At 43.0% G+C, this 22,014-nt stretch overlaps 1 protein-coding gene and 1 long non-coding RNA gene across 2 annotated transcripts; both read left to right on the top strand.

The window, feature by feature from the left end:
- Positions 1 to 7,015: 7,015 nt before the first annotated feature.
- On the top strand, positions 7,016 to 9,330 carry LOC100013639 (mortality factor 4-like protein 1). The gene has a single exon (XM_056809638.1). The coding sequence runs from the start codon at positions 7,145 to 7,147 to the stop codon at positions 8,738 to 8,740; it is 1,596 nt and encodes a 531-aa protein (XP_056665616.1). The 5' UTR covers positions 7,016 to 7,144; the 3' UTR covers positions 8,741 to 9,330.
- Positions 9,331 to 17,971: 8,641 nt separating this feature from the next.
- LOC107650346 (uncharacterized) lies at positions 17,972 to 21,682 on the top strand. Its single transcript, XR_008914715.1, has 3 exons — positions 17,972 to 18,251; positions 19,607 to 19,722; positions 20,253 to 21,682. It is a non-coding gene; the product is annotated as an uncharacterized LOC107650346 (long non-coding RNA).
- Positions 21,683 to 22,014: the final 332 nt, after the last annotated feature.

Raw genomic sequence — 22,014 nt, 5'->3', positions numbered from 1 at the left:
TCATTCTATATACAGGCTTCTCTGCTGGGAGACAGAAATAATTGCTCAGGTCAGAGAGAAGAGGCTTCCACTGGGTGGAATGGGACTTGGACAGGGCAGGGTTTGGACCAGCAAGAAAGAAGCTTATGCTTGTACATAAACGCTTCTGCAGAAGAACTAAGTCGTTGCTATGGTCCCAGAACTAGTGGAAATGTGGCTAGCACATTCGAATATTCTGTGCTGTTAAACTTAACCCTCAACTTAGGGACCAGATCCAGAGGATGGTCAGAAAGAATATCTGCCTAGTGCCCAGCTTGGTATAAGGCGGCCTCTCTGGACATGCCTAGTTTGCCTAAGATGGAAGTGCCCCTGAAGGCCATATTTAGATTGCCTAGCAGTGGGTAGGAGAGCCTGCTCAAAATGGCTGCCAGTCTTTGAAAGCTGGCAAGACTGGGCCACTAGATTTTTCCTCACCACTGTCTTTTTGCTGCTCCAGAGACTGAAAACCCCAGTTAAGCTACAGAAGGGGCACCATGAGCAGAACTGGTGAAAGGAGAAAGATTCCCTTTCTCCTCCTTTTACTCTGGCTGTGAGGAAAAGGGTTGGGAGCATTCTTCAATTCTCTGTTGTTGGTTCTTAGTGTCAGGTAGGACCTGGCAGCCAAGATTACAGGAGTGGTGCAGTCAGCCAGCAGGGCACAGGGCACAGAAGCCCTGAGAAGCCAGGGTGCCTGGGACTTGCCTCTATAGGATCCGAGCTAAACCACAGACTCGATTCTTTTCCTCAGCCACGAGGCTGAGGGGGAAAAAGGGAGAAGGAGATTAAGGATTCTGGGTTGGGGGTTATACCTTCTGAACTGAATGTGGCTAAAAGACAGGGGGATGCAGGGGCCAGGCCTCCCTTACCAAACTTCTGTCACTGATGCTGAAACCCTTTGCAGAGAGCCTAGGCACAACCTCAGTGAGAGAGAGATGGAGACAGACAGAGAGAGACAAAGAGAGAGAGAAAGAGAGGGAAAGAGAAAGAGAGAGATGGAGAGAGAGAGAGAGAGAGAGAGAGAGAGAGAGAGAGAGAGAGAGAGAGAGAGAGAGAGAGAGAGAGAGAGAGAGAGAGAGAGAGAGAGGGAGGGAGGGAGGGAGAGGGAGAGGGAGAGAGGGAGAGAAAGAGAGAGGGAGAGAGAAAAGACAGAGAGACAGAAAGAGAGGGAGGGAGGGAGAGATAGAGAGAAAAGGAGAGAGGCAGAGAGAGCCAGGGAGGGAGGGAGAGAGAGAGGGAGAGAGAGGCAGAGAGAGCGAGGGAGGGAGGGAGAGAGGGAGGGAGAGAGAGGCAGAGAGAGCGATCGAGGGAGGGAGGGAGGGAGAGAGAGAGGCAGACAGATAGAGAGAAGAGGAGAGACAGACACAGAGAGAGAACCTGAAGGGAGGGGTGAACTGGAACCTTCATGGCCTTCAAACATAAACAAAAGTAAGAAGACAATAGCCATACTGGCAGGAAGGAATCCAAATGAAAAGGACATAGAAATGAAGCTAAGCTCAGTAACTATAACAACCAGGCAGCGCCAGCCCAGGGAGGAAAAGCACATCTTTCCTTAGGCGGAAAGCTTGGAGGGGCTTCCCAGGGCTAAATGCCGCCCAAGCCCTCCCATGAGATGGCAGAAAGGGTTCCTTTTGTTTCCCATAGACACAAAAGGAGGTCCTTGGTCAGGCAGGAAGTGGATCTGGAAACAAAAGCATTGCTCACATTGTAATGAGAAAAGACCCAGAATTCAAGGCTTCTATTCCATTTCTCCTTGTGGGCTCTGGGAAATCAGACTTTCGGATCCCAAAGCATCCTGGGCCCCCACCACGGGCCCCCCTAGTGAACGCTCCTTTCCCTCTTAGCCTTCCAGTAATCAGCCATGGCTTCCAGGATCCCAGGGCCTGACTCATCAAGCGTATTGACACAGGCTGTATTTACTGAGAGAGGTTCGATTCCCAGACACTTGGCCGGCTGTCTCAGACACACCCTCTGCAGCTAGAGGAGGTGACAGGTTCATTGATTGCAGCTTCGGGGGTCCTAGGAGCACTCACCCATAATCTCAATCAAACTGCCCCAGATTTCTAAGACTTGGGAAATGCATCATCATTCTTGCTTCCAGGCTATAACTAATGCCCTGAAAGCAGACAGTCAGAACAAAGGCAGAGAAATGTACCCTTAGACTTTAGCAGCAAGAAGAAGAAAAAAGAAACCAAGAAGAACTGTCTGGCATTCTTGACAAAGTTCTTAAGCATTTATTAAAGACCTACTATGTGCCAGACATTGTGGCAAGTACTGAGGACAAATACTGGAAGGGTTATAGAGAGCCTCACAGACCCTGATCCAAGGGTTCAAGGCTGCCTTTTGGTAACAGAAGGGATTCCGACTAGACTAGACTGGGACTTCATGGATTGAGGGCGACCTCAAGGGAGGCAAATCCCTCTGCCACTGCAGGTCACCACCTCCTTGGCAATTTACTCTCAGGGTTGACTGTAAACCAAGAGGTCAAGTGTCTTGCCCAGAATCACACAGCCAGTAGGGGTCAGGCCATTTCTTTGGTCCTTACAGCAAGATCCTGCTTTAGACTGAGAAGTTTCCACAAATTAATCCAGGTCTAACAAAGAACACATAAATCATTTTGGGTAAGTCAGATAGCATAGAGTCAGGGTTCCATGGCAGCTATAGCCCACAACTTGTTGTCAGGACCATGTAGCTTTAGATCCTGCCTCAGGCCCTCATTGCAGCCCTGAGACCCTGAGAAAGCCATAGAACTTCACAGACCCTGCCTTTCTTCACTTGGAAAAACATCCCAAGTATCACCATGAGTAACTTACTCACACAACTCTTGTGAAGTTTGGATGAGATCACTGGTGCACAGCACACCTGCAATGTGTAAGGGCCCTAGAAGTGTCAGTTACCTTGCGACACTCTCTTAGCACCATGATTTGGGTTTCTTCAAATACCATGCAGCTACTGGCACTTTTTACTAGAAACCAAACAGTCCCTTATATTCATTTGTAGATGCTTATTGCCTATGTAGATTTTTGCTAAATGCTCACTGCATCTATTTCTGATTAGTCATTTTGGAATATCAATGACTTTGATTTCCAGTTCTACCACTTGGGTGACTTGGGCCAAGTCACTTAACTTCCCTGGGCTCTATAAAATAAGGGGGTTGGACTAGATGGCCTCTCGCATCCTTTCTCACTCTAAATGTATAATCTTATGTAGATCAATGTTCCTGTCTGAAAAAGACTGCAATATTTATAATTACTTATAATAAACCATGTGAAATATAAATTTAAGATAAAAGAATTTGGATCTGACTTTGGGGAGGCATTCATGGATCTCTCTTTTGGATGGTATCTCTGGACCATCTCTGTTTGGCAAGATAGGGGTACCTGTGACAACATGTTGGAAGGGATGCGGAGGGGCAGAAAGAGAGGCAATAAGAGTTTATGGCAAAAGTGCAGACTGGAAAGTCAGAGATCTTGATTCCAACTTCCAACTCTGACAAATACTACCTGTGTGACCATGGGCATGTCAGTTCCTTTCTGTTTCTTAGTTGTCACTTCTATAAAACAGAGGTTGTCACAGATGACCTCTAGGTCTCTTCCAACTTCAGGTCTATGATCCAAGGAGTTTGCATAAGTAAAAGGAATCACTGTAGCTCTTTAAGAGGACTACTCCAATCTTAGAAAAGAAGTTTCAAGTCCATTGACCTCTATTCTGATGAATTCCATGATTAGTATAGGGCAGGATGAAACACTAAGGATGCTTCCTCAGGGGGCTCCAGGTATAGTTTGCTTTTGCTCAAGCACAAGCACACACACACACATATTTTTGGTCAGTCAAAACCTAAACAAGAAACCAACTCTTCTCTGTTGGGGCAGCATTTTTTATCTCATGTGGTATGGCCTTTAATAACAAAGGGGACACTAAGGAATGTCATTGTCTGCCAAGAGACCTAGTCTTCCCTGGTCCCATCAGAGACCCAATGGGACTAGTCTTAAACTAGGGAATTCCTTTTACTGAGGCTAATTATTTTTCCCTACTGCATCCATGAGTCTCTGGCCATAAAAAAGTTTGCCAGTAGCAACGCCTCCCAATTGAACTGCATCTTAAGAAAAATAACTTTTCCAAACTCTAGGATTGACCTTGTGACAGTTACAATAAGAGTAGGACTGAGAATCAACAGATCCCTAGCTAGGTGCACTAGGCTGCAGCCTGTCTGCTCTGTCTTTTCATCTAGAAAAAAAAAGTGACAGCTGAATTTCTATCTATATTTGTTTTAATTTATATAAAGGCACCAATTATAATTATGAAGGCCAGGATTTCTTGTAGAGTATTAGCAGGAGGAGTTTAGGAAGCAATGTGAAATAGTAGACAGAGATCCTTGGAGTCAGGGTTCTAACTCACTTGCTACCCAAACTGGGTGACCCTGAACTAGTCTCTTACCCTCTTTAATACCCTAGGAATTCTTTAACATTAGAAGCTGGAGAGAGCAGTTGCCCAATGGTATCAGTAGAGGGAGTAGTTTACACTGATGAACTTAAGTCTGGTCTAAAAAAATTGAAAATAAGTGAGGGTGGGGGTGGAGGGACACAAGTGGGGCCTCTATTCTACCTAGCCTTGTCATGTAAAGTGATGACTGACACATGGTGATGGATGCTTAGCTCCTTCTTTATAGTAGTAAATCTGGATCATTTCGCCCAACCTCCTGAAGCTGCTTTAGAGCTCAGTCTGATGCTGCTTGAGGACTTCTTCTATTCCAGGGTTTAGGTATTCCAGGGGGAGCCTAGATTTGGAGTCCCAAGACCCAGGCCTGAATCTCATCTTATTCTTACCTCCGGGGTGACTGACCATGACAGTAACAGTCAGTTTTGATCTCATATGCACAGACTCACAGGTGGCTTACTTAGATGAAGTTTAGGGAAACCTTCCTTACATTATTTGTGGCTGTTTATTCATTCATTCATTTAATAAACATGACATGAGCACTTCTTTATGTGAGACACTGGGTTCTTTGGGTAGTAAGCCAGGCGACTATAATACCCTTGAAAGCTAGATGAAGTGGCACATAGTGAATAAAATGCCTTTAGAGAGGGAGGGAGAGGGAGGGGGAAGGGGAGAAGGAGGAAGAAGGGGAAGGGGAGAAGGAGGAAGAAGAGGAGGGGGAGGAAAAGGAGCAGAAATATGGCTGGAAAATAGGTCTAGCTCAGATTCCTGAAATCCTTTAATGTGTGCGATTTTTTTTAAGGCTGGCAGGGAGAAGTTGAGGGGCGGAGGCACTCCAAGAGAGTACAGTGGAACATTAAGAGGATAATTAAGAGAAAATGGACAACTTGTTGTTCCCAGGAGGTGCTGGGTCTTCTCGGGCTTTTTTTTTCCAAGCACCCCCCCCAACTTGCCATTTGAAAACACCGCCCCTACCCCCTCCATTCCCAGTCCAATTCCTGTCCTTTCGGGAGCAGGCATCGGAGGAGCAGCCTCCTCCAGAGGTCTTCCACAATTGGTGGCAGCAGGTGAGCAGGCAAGGCATCCCTCCAGGAGGAAGTTACTCCCCCCCTTCCCCCCCAAGGCATCCCTATGCACACCATTCCCCATACAGGTGCACCGCATCAGGTGCCCCTTCCCCATCCCCTCCGCCCTTTCCCCTTCCCCTCCCCCCTTCCCGGGCCTTGCCTGGGCTCCCCCGCCCTCACTACTGGAGCCCTTGCTAGTGCGCAGGCCAGCCAAGCCCTCTGACCTATCGGGGGTCTCTAGCTCCACCCCCAACGCCTCCTCCGCTCTCACCCATCCAACACCATAGAGCATACAATAAGAGATTAAGCAATATTTGCTCTGTGGAACGGAATTAAATTATTTTAAAGATGGGATGGGCGGGGCAGTACAGGGGAAGGTGCTTATAGAGGGATGAACACATCAGCAGGAGGTGAATCATTAGGGAGGCAGTATGGTGAAGGCGCATGCGCGATGCACCGACTGTTAGGAGACGGGGGTGGAGGGGGCGAGCAGCATCTGTGGTCAGAGGGGGAGCAGAAGGGTGGGGAACCTGCAGCGCAGTAAGGCTAGCGCATGCGCAATGTTCTCCCTTCACCGGCAGCTATGGCGATGAAGAGCCATAGGGACAGCTGAAGGGAGGGGGAGCAAGGAGGGCGCATGCGCAAAGTCCTGGCCTTTACCTGAAGCAACACCCAGGAAGAGCCATATGGGGAGCTGAATGGGGGGAAGGGGTGGGAAAACTCGCAGAGCGCATGCGTAACATCCCCATTCTGGCCTTTACCTAGCCATGAAGAGCCATAGAGGGAGCTGAATGGGGTGGGGAGCAGAGGGAGGTGGTGGTAAAAAGAAGGGAAAAGAAGGCGCATGCGCCTGATGCTGGCTGTTACCTGGAGCAACAGTCATCAACATCTTTTGGGGGAAGCAGAATCTAGGCGTGGGGGAAGGGGACGATGAGAGCGCATGCGTAATGTCCGGCAGTTACCTGGAGCAAAAGCCATCAAGAGCCATAGAGAGAAGAGAAACTGGGGGGAGGGTAGGGAGCAAGAAAAGCGCATGCTCCTTGCGCAGGCTGTTACCAGGAGCAACTGCCATCAACATCCATAGAGGGGGCAGAAAGGGGGATGGGAACGCATGCGCGCTGTGCCGCTACCTGGAGCAACAACCATCAACGGCAGTAGTGGGAGTTGAATCTCAGGGCGAGGGGGGGAGGGGAGCAATGACGGCGCATGCGCAGCGCCATCAGGTTGGGTTTGAAATGAAGGATATGCACGTGCCTGATGCACGTGCATTAGCAGGAGCAGCAGCCATTGGCTGGAGCTGAGAGTGCCGGTGGCCCTACATTCCATCTCGAGGGCCAGGTAGTTGATGGGGAGCTTCAGTTGTTGAGAGAACTGACTGGTGGGCGCTACAGCTGAAGTGGAGCTTCGTCATCCTGTGGGCAGCTGCTTCCGGTAAATCAGGTCCAAATTGGCACCTAATTGTTTCCATATTGCCCCAGACTTTGGAGGGTGGCGGTCATCTGGGCCTGAGGCGGGGTTACCGGGAGAAAGGCCTGAAGGGGGGCAGCGGCAGCGGCTGTGGTGTGTGTGCCAGCAGCAGCAGAGGCGGTTGAGGTGGGCGGCGGCTCCGGGCCCCTTCGGGAGAGATGGCACCAAAGAAAGACCCCAAGAAGCGCCCCAGGAAGCCCCAATTTGAGGTCGGGGAGAGGGTGTTGTGTTACCGTGGGCCCCTGTTGTACGAAGCGGAGTGTGTAAAGGTGTCTGTTAAGTACCGGAAGGTCAAGTACCTGGTTCACTACCCGGGGGGCAACGAGAAGGGTGCTGTGCGTACCCGCCTCTCTGAAAAGCTGGCCAAGATGGAGGCCAGAGAGGCGGAAAAGGCCCAGGAGGCGGAAAAGGCCCAGGAGGCGGAAAAGGCCCAGGAGGCGGAAAAGACCCAGGAGGCGGAAAAGACCCAGGAGGCGGAAAAACCGGGTAAGGCCCTTAAGCCCCAAAAAGGCCGGAAGCCCCGCAGTGAGGCTCCAGAGGTGGGGGTGGCCCATAAGTCCCCTAAGGCCGGTGAAACCAGTAAGGCGGGGGAGCCCAGTAATATTGGGGAGCCCAGAGAAACCAGTGAGCCTGGTGAAGACCCTGAGGCAGAGGCAGATGAGACTAAGTCCAAAGGCAAGGGCAAGGGCAAGGGCAAGGGCAAAGGCAAGGGCAAAGGCAAGGCTGGTGGTGCTCCTTGTCCTGCTGGAGATGGTGATACCGATTACAAGGAGGACTATTGCCCTACTGCTGGCTGGGATGATGAGTGGGTTCCTGAGAGCAGGATACTCAAGTATTCTGAGACTAATCTGCAGAAACAGAGAGAACTTCTCAATAGCAATGAGGAGTTATCTGCAGATGAGAAGGGGGGAGAGGACTTGGCCCCTGGGTTAAAAAAGTCCTCGGAGCCCAAGACCCCAACCTCGGAGCCCAAGACCCCAAGCTCTGAGTCCAAGACTGCAACTTCGGAGTCAGAGTCGGAGAGCCAACAGTCGGAGGGTCAACAGGAGAAGAATGTGGACAAAGAGGAAGAAGCCTCAACTGCATCCGGGCCATCAGGGTTGTCCACCAAAAAGAAGGAAAAGAAAATGGTTGAAACTGGAGAAGGAAGCAGTTCCAGCGAAACATCAACACCATCCCGCCCTCAGCATTCCAAGAGGAGAGCCCGCGTGTATTACGAGGTGGAGAGGCGATATGTGAAAAAGACCGAAGTTAAGGTGAACATCCCCAATGAACTGAAGCCGTGGCTTGTGGAAGATTGGGAGCTGGTCGTCGGACAAAAGCAACTGTTTCACCTTCCGGCTGAAAAGAATGTCGATTCTATTCTGGATGACTATGAGCAGTATGAAAACTCCCAAGGAAACTTGGCAAAGTCGTATGCAGTCACTGAAGTTGTGGCAGGGATTAAAGCTTATTTCAATGTAATGCTGGGCCCTCAGCTGTTGTATGATTTTGAGAGGCCCCAATATGCTGAGATATTAGGAGATGAGTCTGATGTTCCTCCATCACAGATTTATGGAGCAGCCCATCTCCTTCGCCTGTTTGTTAAAATTGGAGATATGCTGTCCTATACAGCACTGGATGATCAGAGTGTGGCATTACTGTTAAATTATCTTCATGATTTCCTGAATTATTTGGCAAATCATGCCCCAGCTCTGTTCAATGCCAGTGATTATGAGGTTGCTCCCCCTGAGTATTTACAAAAAGTTGCCTAAGAGTCTGATATTATTCGTTATATTTTGATCTCAGTGAACATAAATGTTATATTATTAGTTTGTTCTCCTTTACAAGTAAAAATGTTTAATTTATTCAATGTTTAATCTAATTTATGTTTGTTAAGTATTTGTTCTGTTTAAAACATAAAAAGGGTAATGTTTCAGTCCCTTCTGTAATTTTAGAGTTTCTGTTCCAGTCTATGTAATAGTGATCTGTGTAGAATGTTTCACTGTGTAGTTAACAAAGCTGCTTGTATTCTGATGGTTACATTCTTTTGACATTTTTATGATCTGTTTAAATGGGAAGTGACAAAACATCTTGATTCCTAGTGCCAAAGTTTAAGTCATTGCATATGGTTAAGAATTCATTAATTTATGCTATTTTCCTGTTATCTTCTTTATTTTAAATCTTTAAATTTGACTGTGATTGTTGAAGAACAGTATTTTTTGTTAAAGTTTTTGTATTTTGCTTCTGATGCACATAACAGCAGAAAAATGCATTATTGTATATCTGGTTTTCTGAGAAAGTATACCTTTTAGGAACTGTTTTAAAGACTTAAATATATCTATTTTCATTTTAAAAATCGCAATCTGTGTGTATGTGTGTTTAATTAAAAAAATATAGTGAGGACATAGACTAGTAAAGTGTCATAGCCACCTGGGATTTCTGATCCGGCATAGAGCCGTGCATATGAAGGAGGGCCCTGCCAGAAGCTGCTCAGCTCTGCTTTACCTTCCCACGGCTGCAAGCAGCTCCCCGATGCTGTGGCTCATGCAGTTTGCTAGTGTAGAGTACAGAAGGAGAACGGGGCACAAATATACTAATCTAAAATCTGCTCTGGGCACACTCATTTTGAATAGGCTAGATCAGAATACACACAGGAATTAGCAGGATTGTGTTAGTGTTCAAGAATTGTGCTAAATTAACTTATCACTTAATTGAAGTTTTTTTTTTGTCCATATGTTCCTTCTCCTCCCTCTTTGGGAAAGAGCCTAGCCTAGCCAGACTACATCAGTCTGCTCCCAGACTGATAATCATTGTGGCTACTAAGAGCCCTTTAAGTGTACTGGATCATTTATTAAACAAACTACCTAAGTTCACAAACTAGCACTGAACAATATTCATATAGCAATTCCTAATAAAATATAAAATGGAAGCATGGAGTATATGCCAAAGACATTAACAGAGCACTGCCTTTGGTGAATCCTAGGAATGATTCCTTCCAGAAGCAAATGTTTAAAGCTGCTCTCCAGGACAAACACTGGATGAAAAAAAAAACCCTTAAGTGTATGCTATATTCGAACACTGTTCTAGGATCAGGGGATACAAACAGGGAGCTCTTGAGCTCTAAGAGCTTGCATTCTAAGGGGGGGGGGGAGATGGCAGATATAAAGGAATAGTAGACAGGGAAGGATGTTTTGGGCTAGGAAGTCCCAGGAATGGTGACTGGAGTTATCAAGAACTCAGTCAACATGTCCTTTTCAGAAGTAATTGTAATTCTGATCTGATAACTTTCCAAATAATAGGTGGAAGGGAGGGGGGTAGAGGAGACAGTGTTTTCCTGAATGTCAGACTGCAAGATGTCCAGGCTGGACAGAGGTGAAGAATGATTCAGAGCTCACAACACAGTGGATTAGGTAAGTTTGCATTCAGCAGCCTCACTGGTCATACTCCTCAATTTCTGCCACCAACTGTTAAGAACTGCCCCATTATCATATAGCTTGCCTTCTCAGTGGGTGGGGGAACAGCTGGAGGGAAGGAATTTGGAATAAAAAAACCGTTTAAAAATAAAGAACTGCCCCATATCTGTAGGCAGACAGAGATATCAGCTAAGAGCAAGGGATGCCTCCTGTAGGATTGTCTTCATCACAAAAGGGCAATTGGTATTTAGTCTTTTAGGACCTACATTCATGCTGTGACCAAACATCCCAAATTCTAGAGACAAAGGTTTAATAATTACTGGTGGGTGGGTAGGAGAGCCAACCTGTGAACAAAAAAAGTAAATTAAAAATAATTTGGGGAGGAAGAAAACATTACCAATTGGAAGGAACCTGGGAAGACATCAGGGAGGAGGTAGCAACTGAGTTAAGCCAAGAAGAAAAATAGTGAATCTGAGAGGTAAAGATGAGGAAGGAGTATATTAGTAAGGCAGAGAGCCTGGCTTGCAAGAATTCATGGTAGAATATGGGAGGGGCAGAATTCAGGATATAGCAAATAGAACTATAGCACTTGAGTGCATGAATACAAAAATATGAGAATAATACAAAACAAGTCTATAAAGAAATTTAGTCAGGTGTTTGTCTTAAGTGCCAGACTCAGGTTGGTTGCATTTTTTCTTAGAGGCAATTGAGAGCCACTAACAAGTACTGGGCAAGGGAATGGCTGAAGCAGATGTGTGCCTTATGAAGATTATTATTTTGGTCATCATTTGGGGGACAGATTGGAAAGGGAGGAACCTGGAAGCAAGGAGATCAGTTAGGAGACAATTAGGCCAGCCAGGAGATGAATTCTGCACTAATGTAGTGCCTCTGGGAATGAAGGGAAAGTGACAGACAACAGGCATGTTTTCCACCTAGAAACAACAAGGCTTAGCAATTTATTGGCTGTGTGAGGGAGACAGAAAAGCCAAGGTTTTATAGAATCATGGAATTAGAAGATACATGAGGTTACAAACCTGGATGACCAAGAGGATTATGATGCCTTGAAAAGAAAAAGGGAAGTTTGGAGGAGGGTTGGGACTTTTTTCTATTTTGGCATTATTGAGATACAAAAACAAGTGGCACTTCTATGTGGAGACAGTCAGGAGGAAGTTGGTGATGCAGGACTTGACTTCAGGAACAGATTAATGCTGCATATACAGATTTTGAAGGCATATGGATAGAGATGGTAATTAACCCATAGGATCATATTGTGCCTTCAACAGAAGGGAAATAGTAAAAGCTAAAGTTTAAAGAGAGAAGAAAAGAGGGTCCAGGGCTAGAGCCCTCTGGAACAGTCATGCTTATAGAGTGGAAGTAGAGGATGATCTAGCAAGGAGAATGAATGAGGAATGTTTATCTAGGCAGGAAGGGAAGCAAGAGACCTCAAGGTCAAAGAAGCCAGAGAATGAAGAAATATTTCAAAGAAGGGAGTGGTTGACAATGACAAAAATTGCATAGAAAACAAGGGCAGAGAAAAAAGTCCTGGCTTTAAAAATTAAATGTGTGTTTAAAAATTTAATATTGGACACTGACCACAACTGCGTTCAGAAGCAATTTACTGTTGGATTAAATTAAATGCCTGAAGGATCATATCAACTTTTCAGTTACTTCCTCTAAAATGCCATTAGGATTCGGCGTCCATTCATTTCCATTGATTTTCCCTCGACTATGTGACTATAGTAACATAGTTACCTCTTGTGAACTTCATTTTTCTGGTTATGTTTTTTGTGAACTTCGTTTTTCTGGTTATGTTTTTTTTTTCACTTTGCATTATTATTTCACAGAATAGCAAAATGAGATTTGGGAGAGACCTCAGTGACCATTAGTTTGGGGCTTCTTCACTGTGAACTTGTTTTTATTTTTTAATTTAATATTTTGACAGCTGTTATTTCAAAATAATTGGTTTCTTTTGTAATCCTATGTATTTTATTTTATGTTTTTAAAAATCTTATTCTGAGGAGTCTACAGGTTTCGCCAGACTACCCAAGGGATATGAGAGAGAGAGAGAGAGAGAGAGAGAGAGAGAGAGAGAGAGAGAGAGAGAGAGAGAGAGAGAGAGAGAGAGAGAAGAAATGAAGCACTGATCTAGTCCAACCTATATAAGAAAGGAATTCACATTATTACACACCCAATAAATAGTCATCTAGCCTCTACTTGAAGACCTCTGACAATTCCAACTTGGATAGCTCTCAGTAGAGAGTCTTTCCTCACATCTAGCCTCAATTGCTCTCTTTTGCAACTTCTACTTGTTGCTCCTGGTTCTGTCCTCTGGGTTCAAATATAAAAGCCCTTCCTCCACATGACAACCCTTCAAATGCTTGAACATACCTATCATGTCACCATTAAGCTTTCTTTTCTTTAGGCTATCCATGGTTCAGTTCTCCAATCATTCTTTCTATGACATAGACTCATGACTCAACCATCCTAGCAGCCCTAATCTGGGTATTCCCCATCTTTCTGAAAACATGGTATCCAGAACAATATTCCACATGAGGCCAGAAAAGGACAGAGAGAATTGCGGACTATATTACTTGTTCCTTGAAGCTATGAATCTCTTAATGCAGCTAAAGATTGTATTTGTTTTTGTGCCAGCCACAGTGAACACCTTACTTGTATTAAGTTTTCAATCCACTAACCCAATCTTCCCTAGATATTTTGCTCTACATATATTCCTCGATATAGAAAAAATATAGATTTTTTTTCAATATAACATATTGCTGGTCTTAATGGCATCATCACTTTCTGATACATTAATATTGAACACTTCCTATATTAGAGGACTTTTAGGGGTTTGTCCCAGTTTTCTGGCTATTACAAATATGAAAATGCAATGAAAGGTCTTTAAGTAGGTAGTTCTCTTTTGTTGTGATTCTTGATAACATATTGGTGATAGATTCCCAATAGGAGAGCTGTTGAGTCCATGGGTACGGTTATTTTGTAGCTATATATTGGCAAATTGCTCTCCAACAAAGATTCTACACGTGCAATTCCACTGGCAATGAATGAGTGCGAAGGGTGTGGGATCACAGGATGATACTTTAAGAGCTGGAAGATATCTCAGAGGCTCAGACAGATGAAATGACCTACCCAAAGCTACAATCTTATATTCAGAGGTTATCAGTGGCATTCATCATTAAGTGAGTTGTCACAGGATATTAACAACAGGTTTTCTAAAGAATTGTAAACTATAAACAACTCTATAAACTTTATTTTTGACATTCCAAGTCCTTCATCAGCTGGTTCCAGCCTACCTATGTAGGCTGATTATATGTTATTCCCCCATAACGTTTATATTCAGTTGAACTTGTCTGCTTTCTGTCCCCCAAATGCAAAATTCTATTCATCCCTTCCATGCTTTTGCACAGACTAGCCCAGTGCCTGGAAACCTCTCCCTTTAATGCTCAGCTCAAATGCCACATGCCTCAAGGGGACTTTGCCACTTCCTCAGTAGTTAGTGCCACATCCCTCCCCACTACACTGCTTTGCATAGATCTTCTATTCCCTTACCTCTGAACATGGGCTCTAACGCCACCCACCCCACCCAGAATTTCAGCTCCTTGAAGGCAGAGAATGTCTTATTTTTGTACGTACATCTTCAGTGCCAGGCACATGGAATCAGTTTATAAGTGGCTTATGGACTGAATAACTGACCATATTTTCATATGCTCCAAATCATTAAAATAAGATAAAATACAAAATTAATCAACCCAGAAGGTTTGCATCTCACACCCTGCAAATTTGCTCTGTTGACCAAAAATGGAAACAATTAGTGCTGGAGGGGCTAATGCAATTCATCCTGGTGGAATTATGAGTTGCTTCAACTGTTCAGGATAACAATTTGGAATTATACAAAACTAGTGACCATTTCATTAAAAATAATTAGTAGCTAATATGACCTTTGGCTCAGTAATACTACTAAAAGCCATATGCCACAGAGAGGTTAAAGCTAGAAACAAAGGTCCAATATGTGCTCAAATATTCATAGCCAGAGTTTGTTTTTCTTTAATGTCACGTGAATGCCCACCAAGTGGATAATGGCTAACTGATTGACACACTGTAGGAGCATAACGGAATATTGCTGAATAGAGAAAAATGATGTACATGAGGAAGTCAGAGAAACACAGGAAGATCTGTATAAACCAACACAGAGTAACCACAGTCAGCAAAACCAGACACATACACTATAATGACAATTACATTCATGAAAAGATTATGGGAAGGCAGCAAGCTCTGAGTAACTGAAAAGCCAGTCAGTAGTGCTTCCAAAGAATAAATAAGGTATCTTAACCAGGAGCCAATGGATTTGTGAATACTCAATAGGGATTCTCCTGATAAACCCTGTCCTGCCCCCACCACATACAGATAGGGACACACACTAATAAGAAAGAAAGTTAAAATTGTTCACAACCACAGAAGCATTCAAGTCTCCAGCAACAAAAGTAGGGACAAATAGTCTGGCAAAAACAAAAACAAAAAACTGAATGTACTTATAATAAGAAGGGAAGTGACTGAATGGGAAAAGAAAACTTTTGTATCAAATTTCTGATAATGCTTTGGTATACAGGATATGTAAAGCAATTAAGAAGTACACATACATATATGTTGTATAATATCTAAATAATAATCATCATTCCCTAATAGAAAAGTAGTTAGAAGGCATGATCAAATCATTCGCAAAAGAACTAAGAAGGGGGCAGCTGGGTGGCTCAGTGGATTGAGAGCCAGGCCTAGAGATGGGAGGTCCTAGGTTCAAATCTGGCCTCAGACACTTCCCAGCTGTGTGACCCTGGGCAAGTCACTTAACCCCCATTGTCTAGCCCTTACTGCTCTTCTGCCTTGGAGCCAATACACAGTTTTGACTCCAAGATGGAAGGTGAGGAACTAAGAACTAAGAACTAAGAAGTATTCACAATCAAATGAAAGAATGCTCCAACTCACTAATTGTAAGAGCAATCAATACAAATCAAAATCCGGACATTTCATCTCACACCCTACAAATTGGTAAAATGACAAAAATTGGCAATAATCAATGTCGGGAGGGTGGCTGGATGATAGGCATGCTAATGTACTGTTGATGGAGTTATGAAATAGTACAATTACTTTGAAAAGCAAAATGGAATTATGCAAATAAAGTGACTAAAATGCTCATCTCCTTTTGAACCAGAGAATCTATTGCCAGACTAAGAATCCATTGAGAAGAAAAAAGTCCTTGGATACACCAAAATAAGTATAGCAGCAGTCAGCAGTTTTGGTGATGGCAAAAACTTGCAAACAAAATAAAATTCCCATCAACTGGAGAGTGGATAAAAAAGTTGTGGTGCATGAATATAATAGGATGTTACTGTGCTATAAGAAATTTTGTTTGATGAATATAGAAAAAAAACACAGAAGGATTCACATGAAGTGACAGTGAAGTAAGCAGAGCTCAGAAAACAATATGCAAAACAACTACATCAATGTAAACTGCAAGAACTACACACCAAAAGAACCAGAAGTAGAAAAGATTAAATCTTAAAGAGCCAATAAGACTTGAATACAGAGATATGAGAAGACATCCCCAACTCACACCTTTGTGGAAGGAGGAAATTCACAGGTATTACACCTGTGTTTTAGAACTTTTCAACGTATTGATCAGTTGAGTTTTTTTTTCCTTCTTAAAATAATACCATTTGTGAGAGGAGATTATGATCAGGTAGAGAGAAGTATACTGGGGATAGTGATGATGATGTAACAAGTAGAAGACATCAATAAAACTTATTTATAAAAAGGTTTAGCCAGAGATTTAATCCCAAGTATCTGGCTTTAGTTCTAATATACAAGATACAAGGGAAAGCTCTGTGTTCCTGGACACATAGAAACATGGAAATAAGGTAGTAGTTTACTTCAGAAGGTTGTTAGTTTGGCCTTCCCAAAGACTTCCCTGTCTTACCAACTTTGGCAACTGATAATAATAAACAAAAAGCATTTACATGGTTTGTAAAGCACCTTATATAAATTATCTCATTATCAGAACAACCCTGGGAGATGGATACTGTTGTTATCCTCATTTTACAGATAAGAAAACTGAGGCTGGTAGAAGTTAAGTGACTTACAGAGGGAGGATGTGAACTTAGGTCTTCTGGTGTAAAGTCTGTCAACCTATCCACTGCATGGCTTGTTTTAAGATTTTGTTTAATTAATTCAGAATATTTTTCCATGGTTACATGATTCATGTTCTTTCCCTCCCCTCCACCCACCCCTTCACAGAACCAATGAGCAATTCCATTGGGTTTTACATGTCTCATTGATCAAAACCTATTTCCATATTATTAATATTTGCAGTCGGGTGATCATTTAGAATCTACATCCCCAATTATATTCCCATTGAACCATGCGATCAAACAATTGTTTTTCTTCTGTGTTTCTACTCCCACAGTTTTTCCTCTGAATGTGGATAGTGTTCTTTCTTGTAGATCCCTCCAAGTTGCTCAGGTTCACTGCATTGCTACTAACGGAGAGGTCCCTGACATTTGATTGTACCACAGTGTATCAGTCTCTGTGTACGATTTTTTCCTGGTTCTGCTCCTCTCACTCTGAATCACTTCCTGGAGGTCGTTCCAGTCTCCATGGAATTCCTCCAGTCCATTATTCCTTTGAGCACAATAGTATTCCATCACCAACATATACCACAATGTGTTCAGCCATTCTCCAAATGAGGGACACCCATCATTTTCCAATTTTTGCCACCACAAAGAACACAGCTATGAATATTCTTGTACAAGTCTTTTTCCTTATTATCTCTTTCAGGTATAAACCCATCCACTTTATGACTTAGTTGCCTAGCTAGAATATTTTAGTTCTAGTCCATTTTTAAAATAATACTTTGTTTACTTAGGTGTTTTGCCATTCTCAATATATATTACATATATGCATATATATATGAATATTTATACCTATATAGGTATATATACTTATACATGTGTGTATATATACATTTTTTGGAAGAGAAAAAAGCAGAATTTAGTCCATAGTAATCTCTAATTGCTTCAGAATAGATCTCAGTACCAATCCCCTGCCTCCACTTTCTACTCTAAAAAGTACTTACACTGCCGGCAGAAGTTAGTAATCAAGTTAGTAATCAAGGAAAGGTTCAAATTTTTGTAGATGTAGGCTGTTTCCCAGGCCTGAGGAAAGAGAATAGATAGAAAATATGTACTCCCTTGAAAGGCCCTGCTGAGCTCCCTTTCATTTTATATTCCTCTTCATCTCCATTCCACTAGCCCTGCCCATCCCCACCCCCCAACCCCATGCCCACCCCGTAACCTGTCTTCTCCCAACTAGGAATACAAAATTCTTAGTGCCCACAGTGCATCCCTGTACCCTTGGGAAACTAGTGGTTGTGCATGTCAAGAGTACAGCAGCTCTTTGGCCCTGGCCCTCTCTTGCCCTGGCATCAAAGTTGCTAATTTTCCAACCCAAGATATAAAAAGAAAAGAAAGCCTTTATATAATACCCTTGTGGTCACTTGCAGTCATCTTCCATAGCACTTGGACATTTTGGTCAGCTCTTTGCTATTATTATCATTTTTCAAAAATTTTAGGACTTACTGAAAAAGAAAATGTAAGGATCTAAATACCAACGGCCTTTTCCACTGTTTTTCAGGAGATGAGGATGATAACTTCAAAAACGAATGAGGCAAGGATCCAGGACAGCTCTCAGGGAGTTGTGATGAGAAAGGCGATACACAACCACAGAAGAAGCAGACAGGATCCGAAAGCAGATTGAAACATACTATTCTTTACTTTATTTCCTCCATGAATTTTTCTCTAGTGTAAGTAAGACCTGGCTTGTTTCACAAAAGGATGAACAGAGAAATATTTATTATATGGCAATATACATACAACCTTGGTACAAGCCTGCCTTCTTGGGAAAGTGGGAGGGAAGGAAACATATTTTTTAATGTTTATTAGTTTCTTGATGACTAGGAGGGCTTTGAAAAAAAGTAGTGTTAATGATAATCATATCAAAAAAGAAAGAAAGAAACATTGATGATATGTTCAATTCTAAAATTCCAATAAACTTTTTAAAACTTATTGAATGAAATTGACATTTTAAAATTAAAAAAATGTAAAATACATGAAAAATACAAATAAGAGAGCAAAAGAAAATGCAGATTGGGATCTAGATGAGCAAAGCACTGTTGTAACTAACTACTACCAGGTTAAATTTGAAATACATCTGTTTTAAAAGCTATATGTAATAGAGATTCACAAGTTCATACATGGTCCTCTTTTTTTGTTCTTTGAATGTAGACATTCTCAAGTTTGTTAGTACTTAGCAAGTTCATAGTAATAAAATAGAAAAACAAGCCCCCCACCACCACCCAAACAATAAGAATTGCCACAGAAGATGGTAGTAGAAATGGACCTGGATATTCTGCTCTCTCCTCCTTGTTACATTCCAGATTAAGCCAATAGAGGCAAGGAGGAAAGAGGTAACATTCCCAGAGTCAATGTGGCACTATTTTTCCTTAATCAATCATTATTTAACTAGTTTGGGCTTGACAAATTCTATTGATATGACACAGTCCCTCACCTCCCTTAGAATTCTATTGCTCAAACTACAGTGGCTTTTTTTTGGCAAGCAAGGAAGAAGTGGCAGGCCAAACATAGCTGAGGGGATCTCCCAGTGTGCCCGTGCACAGTGGTGACAAGGCAGGGCCCCCATGGCCATTTTTCTCCAGGAGCCCAAATAACCACAACCTCCTCCTTTTCTTTGCCCCAATGCACTGCATATCAAAGCTCTGTTTTGCTTTTTAGAGCCTTGCTGTCAGCTTGAACATGCTCAGTTTAAGATGTGTGAATTTTGCAGACTCTTCCCCCCTCATAAATAGCAGGCCCCCATGCTTTCTATGTCTCCTATGTCAGCCTTGCACCAGGATAAACAACACACCATAAGAGAGCAGAAGGCACAGTTAAGATCCAATCATTATGCAAATAGGTTATGGCATGCTTTATATGAGAACAGCTTCCCCAAAGAGACCTAATGGGATGACTGACCTATAAAGCATTTAATTTGTTGTTAGCATTTCATTTAATTGTCTTGCAGTTCCTCCAGGAATAAAACTTTTAATTGTAAAAACTTCCAAATGATGCGATGCTTAATTCCTTTCCCTGTAACTAACAGGTTCCTGCACTGCTGGCTTAACTGGAGACTCAGGAAGGGGACTGCCAGAGAATGGAGGCCACTTGTACCGGTGGAGGAGGTGTGTGTGCATGTTCTCTCCCATGCTTAGAACACAGGTGAGCCAAGTGAGAATGGGGAGTAGCTAGAGGCCAAGAGTGTAGAAAAGCAATGGGAGGGCTGGGTGGGGGACGGCCTCCTGGAGAATGGATTCTGCAGCTCTGCTCTGGCTGTTGCTTACCATTAAGCTGGGGAATATTTCCATGGCCAAAATTGGCGTTGCTGTCAATAATGGAAGACATCTGGGGGCGCTGAGTAATGTTTAATGGTGGAACTTTTTACACACAAGCTTTGAACTTGCTGCAGAAGTGGCCTCAAAGGCATTTTAATGAGGGAGAGGCATTGCCTGAGTGCAAGCTTCCTGCTAGAGCATTAAATCAGCAGCCCAGTGGCCAGGTAGACAGAGGATGTGGCAAATAGGGATGCAGCCATGAAATAGAATCACCCTTAAGGGATGGTTCTTTTTCTGTTGGTGGTGAAAAAAATCACATCAAAGGTTTCTCACAAAATCTATCCTGCAAACAGAAACAATCATCCTCATTGCTTTTCTCAGGAGTGAGTGCAGCTCTTTTCTTTGATTTTACTCTAGACCTGTAAGTCCACCAGCACAGGGAACTCTTGGTGTGGAAACTCCCTCCAGTGATGCAAATCAGCAACTCACTTATAACTTCGATTCTCCAAGAGTTGCCTGGAACACCGTGTGGTTAAGACTCTTGCTTATGGTCACATGGCTACAATGTGCCAAAGGTTGACCTTGAACTCAAGTCTTTTTTTAACTCCAAGACCACTCTGTCACCGAACGTCTCTTTCAAGTCCAGCCAACTCAAACCTCAGGAATAATTTTCTGCTTTTAGAAACTACACATGAATCCAAATTAAAAGCTTTCATCATGCTTCCCTTCCCATTCTCCACTGCCTTTTTAAGACTTAACTTTGAATCTCATCAGCATGGTATAGTGGGTAGAATATACAACGTACAGTCAGGAAGCTCTGGGTTCAAACCTGTATATAGACAGTTCTAGCTGTGACAATGGATGAGTCATGCCACCCAGTCTTGGAATTTCCATTTCCCCATCTGGAAAATTAAGGGTTTGGACACAACCACTAAGTTCCCTTTTACCTTCTATAAATCCATGACTCTATATGGTACAACACATTGTATCCTAAAGCCTCATTTTTTCCATCTGTAAAATGAGTTGACCTAGATGATCTTTCAACTACCATCTGGTTATGGCCTCCCATGACTCTATCCTCATAGTCTTACTTATTTGGGGAAAAGTTCAGAATTGGAAGACCCTCCTAGTGGTGCAGCACTCTGAAGAGCTGATGGCACTTGTGTGATAATCATGCAGGTGGTTCATAGCAGATTTGGGGCTCAAACTCATTTTCTGACTATAAATTCAGTGCCCTGTATATTGCGCCACACCTTTTAATTGAGCTGAAAAGACATCAGAGAACATCTAGCCAAATACCTTCCCATAACTTAAATCTGCTCTGCCACAGAAATGCAATCATTTGACTTCTTCTTGAATACTTCTGATGATATACAACTCTCTACCTTTTGGAGCAGCTTCTTTCATTATGAGATAACTTAGATTAATAGGTACCCTTGCCTTATGATGACCTCAAATCTGTCTCCAATGAGCTTCCCCTAACCTAACCTCTGGTCCTTTGTTCCTATATATCTTGTGGAACCCGAGCCAAGTAGAAAAAATCAAATCCCTCTTCTCTGTGACTTATTTTTAAAAAAATGTATTCTCCCCAAATTATTTCCTTTCAGAATTGTTTTGCTCCTCTCTTGTCTGACTTTTAAAATGAGCTTCTCCAACATTCCATGCTCCAGAACATTTGGGGGTTAACTAAACCTCCCCTTATCTCTCTTCCCCTGATGAATTCAATAAATAAAGTTTGATGATAAACAGAGCCTGAAGTTCCTGAGCCTTATGAAAGAACTCTACTTGCTAGTCAAGAACTCTTTGTCAGTAGCAGAATATGTATTCTATGTCTTCATATTTTGAGCAGTTGAATAAATTTTTGGTAATTTTGCAAAAAACATGACTATTTTACATCTCTTCCAATTCAACTGGCTGCAAGCAAATGGAAGAAATCTTGAGTCATGGAAGGCCAAGAGGGTAGGTTAGAACCTTTTTTATTTGCCAAGAGGCATCAGAAACCTGAGCTTAGATGGAGTGGATGGTAGACAGATTAAAGAAAGTAGCCAGTGTAGGTATTTAGTGAGGTTGGTGATGTGAAGACTTGTGCCTTGTGGGAAAGAGCGATGGAGTCTATGGAGGGAGATGCAATGTGTGAACTCTAACTTGGGTCCCAGAGTACAAAACCTGTGTTCCTAAG

Source organism: Monodelphis domestica, chromosome X (genome assembly GCF_027887165.1).
Source record: "Monodelphis domestica isolate mMonDom1 chromosome X, mMonDom1.pri, whole genome shotgun sequence".
Classification (NCBI taxonomy): domain Eukaryota; kingdom Metazoa; phylum Chordata; class Mammalia; order Didelphimorphia; family Didelphidae; genus Monodelphis; species Monodelphis domestica.
Note: the sequence above shows the minus strand (reverse complement) of the source record. Positions and strands in the feature narration are given on the sequence as shown.

Bases quoted from the DNA above. Each gene is read 5' to 3' on its own strand.
- LOC100013639 (XM_056809638.1), top strand. From the start codon at position 7,145: ATGGCACCAAAGAAAGACCCCAAGAAGCGCCCCAGGAAGCCCCAATTT.